The sequence below is a fragment of the Penaeus monodon genome, chromosome 41 (genome assembly GCF_015228065.2).
Source record: "Penaeus monodon isolate SGIC_2016 chromosome 41, NSTDA_Pmon_1, whole genome shotgun sequence".
Classification (NCBI taxonomy): domain Eukaryota; kingdom Metazoa; phylum Arthropoda; class Malacostraca; order Decapoda; family Penaeidae; genus Penaeus; species Penaeus monodon.
Window position 1 is genome coordinate 6,737,235 of NC_051426.1, and position 10,010 is coordinate 6,747,244.

Consider the following 10,010-nt stretch of genomic DNA (forward strand, 5'->3'; position numbering starts at 1 on the left):
GTGGTAGGTAGCAATCGAGGTGAAGTTCCTTGCCCCAAGGGAACAAAGCGCCGGCCGGGACTCGAACCCCCGAAACCCGATTGCCGTCTGACGGTTGAGTTCGACGCTCTAACCATTCGGCCACCGCGGGCCCTTTACATCATGGGCTTCCATGATTTTCTTGAATAGTATAATAATAATGATAGATGATAGATAGATAGTAGAAGATAAAAACAAAAAAAAATATAAAATATATATATATTATATATATATATATATAATATATATAAAATATATATATATATATATATTTATAGTTTATATTATATGTATAAATTTATATATATACATATATATATTATATTATATAATTTTTTATATAAAATATTTTATATATATTATTTAATATATATATATATAAATATATTGCTATAAATATGTTAAAATTTATAAAAATATATATATAATTTTTAAAAATTAATATAAAATAAAATTATATTTTATAAAAAACAAAAAAAAAACCCACACCAACATATATATAATATATATAATAATAATAATAAATAAATATATAATTTAAAAACACCACACACACACACCACAAAAAAACCCCAAAAACACAACACACCACATATATAATTTTATATATTAATATAAAATATATATAATATATATATATATATGTATTATTAATTATATTAAATATATATATATTTATATTATATTAATATATATATAATATATATATATTATATTTTTATATATATATATATTATATATATTATATTATATATATATATATATATAAAATATATTATTTATATATATATTTATTATTATGATATTATTTTATATATATAAATATATATATATATATATAATTTATATATATAAAATTTTATAAACTATTATTTTTTTTTTTTTTTTTTTTATTTTTTTTTTTATTATATATATATAATAATAATAGCCAAAATATAAAAATTTATTTATTTATATATATATTTAATAAGATATATAATTTTATAATATTATATTTTTATATATTATTATATATTAATATATATTTTGGGGTTGGTGTTGGGGGTGTGTGTGTTGTGTGTGGTGGGGTGTGGTGTGTTTATGTATATATTATTTTATATATTTTTAATATATATATATATATATATATATATTTATATTACAATATTTTATATATATATTTTATAATTAATTTTATATATATATAAAATTTAAAATTTTATATATTAATAATAGATATATATATATATTATATAAAATTATATATTATTATTTTTGTTTTTTTTTTTTTTTTTTATGTTACAAAAACCCCTATTTTTATATATATATATTATATATATATTAATAATATTATATAAAATATATATACATATATATATATATATATAATATATATATATAACTATATATTATATATTAATAATTTTTATATATATTTTTAATAATAATTATATATATATAATATAAAAAAAAAAAACCAAAACATATATTATATATATTATAAATTATATAATATATATATTTTAAAATTTTTATAAAATATATATAATAATATAAATCTAATAATACTAATAAAATTTTATATATATATATTATATATTTAATATATTATAATATATTATAATATTCATAACATATATTATACATTTTTAATTATATATATTATTATAAAATATATTATATATTAATATATATATAAATAAATATAATTTTTTATAATTAGTTTTAAAATATTTATTATTTTTTTTTAAAAATTTTTTTTTTGTTTATATTTATATATTATATATATATATTTTTATAAAATATATATTAAAAATTATAATAAAAAATATGTATATATATATTTATTATAATTATATATATATTAATTAAAATTTTTTAAAAAATAATATTTATAATATATTATATTTATATTTTTTTTGTGGTTTTTTTTTTTTTTTTTTTTTTTGTTATTTTTTTTGTTTTTGTGTGTGTTTGTGTGTGTTGTTTTTTTTATATATAAAAATAATATATTAAATATTATTAATTTAATATTATATATATATATATATAATTAATAATATATATATATAAAATATATATTAATATAATAAAAATAAAAATTTTTTTAAAAAATAATTAATTTTGTTGGTTGGGTTTTTTTTGGGGTTGGTGTTGTGGTGTTGGGTTGTGGTGTTTTGGTGTGTGGTTTGTGGGTGTGTGGGATTTTATTAATACAAAACCCCAAAATAAAAATTATATTTAAATTTTTTATTTAAAAAAAAATATTAAAAAATATAATAAAAAAATTAATAAATATAAAAAAACACGAAAAATCTTTTCCCCACGGGAAACCATAGATGCAATGTGATTTAATTGTTGGACTTTTGTTTTTTAGAACTCGGAAGGGGAAGCTTTAAGGCAAAAGGCGGATTGTGTGGTTAAGCCCGTTTCACGAATTTTAGCATGGAGAATCTCAAGACCCCTTTCGACTTTTTTCAGGGATTTTCAAAGGGGGAAAAATTCAAAAGTTTTGGTCTTTTTGGAAACCAGTTGTGTCTCTGTAGTTTCAGACACACAAAGCAACTGGATCCTCCACAGACAGGGCCGGAAGTGGGCGCCCTAGATGCACGACCGAGGAAGAAGATCAAGTAAATATCATTCAGAAGTATAAATCAATGTGCTACGTGAAACCCAAATAGGAAACTTGCATGGGAGTGCATGAATATCATGAGCTATCGAAAACAATTTGATTCTCAGTGGCAACACCCCTTACAGCTAACTGGGTTTAAGAACGAGCAGTGTCCTGAAGGCAACACCGCGAGATTACGCTGTGCCACATCCATCCAAATCGCCAGGTTTCAATCCCATTGAGATCGTTTGGGCAGCCATGGGCAGAGACTTCCCTCAAGATCATACCCACACTCTTCAGAACGCCGTTGCCCGAGCAATTACGGCATGGGGGCGATTGCAGACGCTAGTTAGTGGCATACGAGCCACGTGGACTTGCCAGCGTTCGCCAAGCTGGTGGCAGTAACATGAAATATCAGAAAGATTTAGGGGGTTTGAGGTATATAATACATACCTCAAACCCCTAAATCTTTTAAATGTAACCTAGCGAGGTGAACATTCTAGGGTCGTCTTTAAGTTATAACTGGAGCTATATAGGTGTAAATAGTAAAAAAGTAAAAAAACGATGGCCCTTGTTGAGGCATGCCAGACCTTGAGGGGGCCAAAAGAGACAGACAATGACCCCTCACCTCAAATGACGCCTTTGGCAGGGATACCAATGCCAGGTTGTCACAGCACTTTTTCCAACCGTTTTCGTCGTCGTATCATATATTTAAGTCATAAAGAATATATATATATATATATATATATATATATATATATATATATATAATGCGAATTTACATATATATGTACTTATTTATTTGCATAGATATTTACATACATGTGTGTATATATAGATATACAAACATATAAATATATATATATATATATATATATATATATATATATATATATATACATATATATATAATATATATATGTGTGTGTGTGTGTGTTTACAAATATGCATGTCTAATAATCTATCCATAACTGCCTAATCTACACACACACACGTACACGCACATGCAATTACACGTAGACCTGTGCGTGTTCTCACCAGAACTAGGAAATGAAGTAAGATTCTTCAATAATACTAACCCTTTTACTGTTGAGAATAATATTCTTTTAGTGAGCAGTCCCATCAATCGCTCTCCCTGCTTCAGGCATGACGCCGCTCCACCTGGCGTCCTGGGGAGGACACGCAGAGGTCATCGAGGTCCTGCTTCAAAAAGGCGCAAATGGGAATGCAAGGACCGACGAAGGTGAAGACAGTCAGGAGATCTCACAGTGGCTGCCTCGAGATGGAATTGCCCATACCTCAGTCTTTAAATGATAATGGACATTCTAGAGCATAGAATATGCTGTAGACGAGACACTCTCATCAAGAACTACCCTTTCCCTTCCGCAGGCATGACGGCAATCCACCTGGCGAGTATGGGCGGCCACGTGTCCTCGATGGAGGCGTTGGCGCCCACGTGTGACATCCTTTCAGTCACTCGCGATGGGAAGTCGGCGCTCCACCTGGCGGCCGAGTACGGAAACTTAGGCGCTGTCCAGTGGCTGCATCTGCATGGGCTTGCCACTTCTTTAAAGGATCATTCAGGCCAGACTCCTCTCCAATACGCGAAGGACGAGGGACACAAGAAGGTGATGGATTTCCTAAAACGTCTTGACCAACAGACCCTCAACCGGCGTCGCGTAAAGCAACGTTCACCAGAAGCACTTGCACAGGTACACATCTTAGGCTTGCATATATGTATATGTAAACATGCACATATTCATATATACATTCATATATATACATATATAATTATATTTATATATATGCATAAATATGTATGTGTATATATACATAACACACACATATACATACATATACATATATACATGTACATATATATATATATATATATATATATATATATATATATATATATATATATATATACATGGAAAGATAGAAAAATACATATATATGTATCTGTAGATAGACAGATAGATATAGATATAGGTATTTACACACCCATCCACACACACACACACACACACACACACACACACACACACACACACACACACACACACAGAGACGCACACACACGCATACATTTACATATACACATGTGTGTGTGTGTGTGATAGGTGTGTGTGTGTGATAATCACTTGTCCAGTGATTATCTATTACGATCTTATTGGCTTTTATAAACTAGTCGCTATTTATTTATTGAACATTTTCTGCCGCATCAACATCTAAGATCATTAGCGGTGTATTCAAAATATACCCATAGCATAAGGCTTGGGGCCAAAGAGCCCAGGTAAGAAAGTGCTATATGACATCAAAGGTCATATGACACCATGGAAAAATACAGTAGCGAAAAGGGTTGAGAATGAGTTAATGATTAGAGTAAAGTTAAAGGATGAACATTACTAGAGGGTAGTAAGGGAGTGAAAAGGTACGAGAGAGGGAGCTCATGGAGTATAGTATAACGTTGTTAGAAGGGAAGGAGTTAAAAGAATAAAGGATTGTGGCGAAGATGGCCAAAATGAGTCGATTAACTACTACAAGAAGTGCGCAGAGCAAGGGGATGAAGAAACAGAAAAGAAAAGGAGGAAAAGAAAAGACCATGCAAAATCAGTTGAAGCGAGGGGTGAGGACCAGGACAGGGATGATCCGAATTCTCAATTTAGAGTCATTTTCTCTCGCATCTTGAAGCGCCTGGACTGTACGAGATTTATATCTCTCCTACCCTCATTATCGGTTTGCGAAGGAAATGCAATGAAAGAAAAGTGCCTCAGAATGTTAAGTTCTGTCTGATGGCAAGGCCAGATTCTTCAGTTTTGCTTTTAGGTGTCATGTTAATAATGCCACATATCTTCTAATGTACAATTTATTTATCCCATCACCACAATTCTGATTATCAAAATTAACACTGAATAGACAAATTACATAACACAAAATAATTGATAAGCTTGATTATATACAAAATTTATTAATTCTACTTGGCTTATAACTGACACAGTCACCAGAATCTTTCAGCATTTCAGAAAAAAGTTACCGCAGATGAAAGAGTAGACAGTGAAAGTTTATTCCTATTTTCGCTTTTTAACAGAATGATTTTCGAAAATATCCTTTCGAATCTACATTGGCTGTTTGAAGTGACTTGGAAGAATATAGTTCATAAATTTCATAGATGGATCTTCAAGTCTCGTGAATATTCTTGCTGGTGTGTACGTAGTCTTCAGAGCTCCTGTTCTAATAATCTTTCAACAGCTATATGATATAAAAGACATTGCCTGGCAAACGTAACATTTTGTGAAGTTTAACCTAATAAAATACTTGAAACTGCTTAAATTGGCACACCCTTTTAGCAGTGTGTGAGAAGTGGCTGAATATATATCTTACCAGATCTTCATACCTACGAGTAAGACATTTTGAGGTTGCAAAGAACAGATATGAATACACCTGTTAGACCTGTTAGTTCTGATTTCAGTCTACTTACGAGAGAATTGTGGATGCCAGTATTTGTATTTTTATTCGTTGATTTTTGTTTGTGTGTGTAGATATACATGGTCATTAGCAGTGTATTCAAAATATGGCTATTGGGCAAAACCTCCAGGTACAGACGTTTTTTGGTTCATTAAGGCTATGTTTGTGGATTTCCAGAATGGTTAATGGTCAAAATGGTCATATAGCATTATGACAAAGTATTTTGCCGAAAAGTGGTAAAAATTAGTTAACGATTAGGATAAGTGAACAGAAGTAGATGAAAAAAGAGAAGGAAAAGGAAAGGAGAAGAAAACACTATGCAAAATTAGTTGAGAAGAGGGCCTGGGACCAAGGTTGGGGTGATCCCCTACACCGGGCCCTGTCCCCATCTCCTATACACCCCCCCCCTCCCCCTCCCGCCACGACTACAACGAGCAAGGGATTGAGAGGGTGGATGCCTTTAATCTTGTTAGCCTCATTGGAGGCAATTCCAAACATGTTTTCTTTGGGTATCTCATGATCATCCAGGTACTGCATTATGATCTGAACAAGTCCTTTCCCAGTTGCTCCTGCACGGTCACGGATATAGGTATTCTCCAAAGATAGCAGTCTACTTTGTATTTTCTTAATTTCTTTGTCATAGAATATGGTACTAATCCACATTTTTTTGTGGTTTCGGTGTTTGTGGTCTCGCCTCTAATTACGGATTTTTTTTCTTTTCATTTTTAAATCAAATCGTTCCACGCATATCGAGCCACTTTAGATATAACATTATTTAATTTTGTTCTTTTTTATTAGAACTGTTGAAGGTTAGTGCAGTCAGAAAAAGATAATAATAATCAGGGGATCCGCTAAAAGGGATGTAGTGTTTAAAACATCTAGAGTTTTATTTCTGCTGATGTGACTGCATCTTCCTGGTGCTCCTCACAAGGTTTAGGGTTGACCGACGACGACTTCCAAGCTGCAGTTTCACATTGTAGATGGTACCTAGACACCTTGTCCCTCTTCATTTAGTTGCTGTCTGCAGAGAATGTTGACTTGCAGAGTTTGCACATTGCTTTATGAGGATCGTCAACCACACGTTCATGTCACTGTCCGTAAAAGTCCCGTTTCTACTAGGCATCGCATAATACGCATAGTACTCTTCATACTTAACGCTATCTGTCGAAGGGGCATGTCAAAATCTGAACTAAAGAAAAAGTAATATATTTAGAATATCTTTGCATGTCTACTGTCATTCGACCAAGGATGTTGCCTGTGTTTGTTATAATCCACTTTGCACTACACAATATGATCATCTAATCTAAAATTGTCTACACTAACAGTACTTACATTTTGGAAGGTTGAGAAATGCTGTGATTGTTTACTTACTTGCTTGGTAGATTTTTAGGCTATTGTCCAGTGGCCAATGGATGCATTCGTTATTTCAATTTACATAAAGTCATAAAGTTTTGTCTCCCTTAGAAAAGTGATTACTTTACTTATTATCATTAGATATTTTTCATTATATGCTAACAGATTTGATATTGTAAATTCTTAATATCTGATTCTGAGATAATTTTAAGTGGTTATCTGTGGTTTGATTACTGTGGGCATATTGTCTAGTGGTAAATTGGGGGCACTGTAGAGGGAAAGTTCTCTCTATATGGGGAGTGAGGTGGGTGAGACAGGCCAAAACCACCTCCCTTACGAATGATATTACCCAGCAGTTCATTTTTAGTGGTTTCTATCATTTAATGGCTTTAAGTGAACTTTATGAATCTGATAAATAACTATTTTATCGTGGGTCGTCGATAGTGCAAAATCTAAAGCTTTATCAACGGCAAAAAGTTCGGAAAGAAGGTTAGATGTATGATTTGGAAGTCTTAACTTCAATTCACATTCAGTCGACCATACACCCGCTCCCACACACTCATCTGCTTTGGCGCCATCGGTATATACATGAAAAAGGGAGATGTTTGATAAGAATCTCTCTGAACCTTTGGCATACCTCCACCTCTGGCATCATGGCCTTAGCTGATGGAAGTCAAGCTTCCATGATGGAAAAATTGGGGGTTTCCTATGGTGCTGTATTGGACTGAACCAGGGTATTAATGGTAGAGGGATCTATACTTTCTCGATGAGGTCCTGGAGTCGCGTGGCGAAGCACCTAATGCCTCTATTGCCATTAGGATGGCTCGGGTCTCGAGCCACCTTTGCGGCATAGGTCAGTGCTAACGATGGGGAGTCTGTGGGGAGGTACTCTGGAATTTTACTTGAAACAAAAATAAAAAAACACAATCCGGTTTTTGTTCGTACATTCCCATCTTTTTTGGTCATGCAGTTCATGTCCATTGCGTTTTGGTCTCCTCCATTGTCCTCAAATCCCAGTTAAAGATTACTCCTTAACAGGTATTCAGGCCAACAATGATAGTTACTTTTACTGTCAAATCATGAGTCTGCGTCAGTTTAGTTAAGTCATTAACCAGGGAGTTGAATTTCACTTTTATAAGGAGGCTACCATCTAGCAATTTACGGACAAAATAAAAATCGCCATTCCAAGCATGCAAATATTTTGTTCACAGAGCTGTGAACTGTGGCCCACAAGCGTTTACATCCCAACATTTTAATTTTTTTTTTTCTTTTTTTTTTAGTGCGCACATTTTAACCTTTTTTTGGTACACATCAGCAGCGCTGATAAAACAGCCCCATTACATGCAGAGCAACGTGTTGATATAATTGAACACTTATACAAACATGTAATATATATACACATGTGTGTTTGTTTATACATTTATATATGTATATAAAACTATCCCTTATGTGCAAGGAATGGCTAGGGTTACCATCCACTGGCGATGCGGGATTTGAACGCAGGTCAGCAAGATCGCCAGACGAGAACGCTGCCACTGCCCACACAACACATAAATATGTATGTGCATATATATGTGTGTGTGTGTGTGTGTGTGTGTGTGTGTGTGTGTGTGTGTGTGTGTGTAAATTACTATTGGTAATGGTTACAATCACTGTTTCATTTCACGATCCAAGGGAGCCGGAAGTAGGGATGAGGAGGCAGCGAGGAAGCCCCTAGACCATAGAGCGAACCCTGAGAGACCAGGCGATTTGGAAGGAGGAAAAGGTAGTCTTAAATATCTCTTTTTATTATTTTCGCTTTACATTGTTTCCTGAAATCTTATTCTGAATTTACGCTGACGTATAGTACACAAAGAGGTGTACAGATAATCAATGAGAGCCGGAAGAGTAAACATCTCTGTTCACCTGCAGGGAGCCCAGACTTGCACACCGCTGCTTCTGTGGGTCATGTGAATGTCATGCGGGACCTCCTGAAGGCGGGAGCTCCAAAGGACACGATGGACGGAATAGGTAAGTTGTCTAATATATTGCATTATGACATCAAAGCTAGGATACAATTCAAGGGTTTATGGTCCTGCAAAAAAATGAGTGAAAGATCTCCTGTCCTAATGCATGTTAGTAATCGAGTCAGTAGGGAAAAGATTTCAGCTGCTGTTTTCTGATTTTCATTCACCAGAGCTCCTGATGACGGCTTAGTCATCACCCACATACATGTAGCTTTAAGGAACTATGATTTGCTCTAAAACAATACCTAGTAACCAAAAAGGAACACCGTTTGTATTTACAATTGTTTGTTTATTTGTGTGTGTGTGTGTGCGTGTGTGTGTGTGTGTGTGTGTGTGTGTGTGTGTGTGTGTGTGTGTGTGTGTGTGTGTGTGTGTGTGTGTGGTCCTGAGTCCAGCAATTATAAATTCAGACAGTCTCTTTCTTTGGCAACTAGCCATTTCTTTAAGATAATGTGAAATATTGTCTCTGGAGAGAGTTTCCCCAAGGTACCACTATGCTTACCAAAGACAATGTGAAAAGAAATTAAATTCGAGACAGCTTATCTTGGACATAACTTTAAATTCCGAGTTATGCA

At 33.0% G+C, this 10,010-nt stretch overlaps 1 protein-coding gene across 1 annotated transcript in view; it reads left to right on the top strand.

Annotated features, from left to right (window-relative positions):
- Positions 1 to 3,700: 3,700 nt before the first annotated feature.
- LOC119598360 (ankyrin-1-like) overlaps positions 3,701 to 10,010 on the top strand; it is a 6,956-nt gene continuing 646 nt past the window's right edge. Inside the window, exons 1-4 of the mRNA XM_037948011.1 lie at positions 3,701 to 3,851; positions 3,998 to 4,320; positions 9,104 to 9,194; positions 9,341 to 9,543. Coding sequence (XP_037803939.1) covers positions 3,755 to 3,851; positions 3,998 to 4,320; positions 9,104 to 9,194; positions 9,341 to 9,543 — 714 coding nt within the window. The 5' untranslated portion in view covers positions 3,701 to 3,754. The remainder of the gene's footprint in view (positions 3,852 to 3,997; positions 4,321 to 9,103; positions 9,195 to 9,340; positions 9,544 to 10,010) is intronic.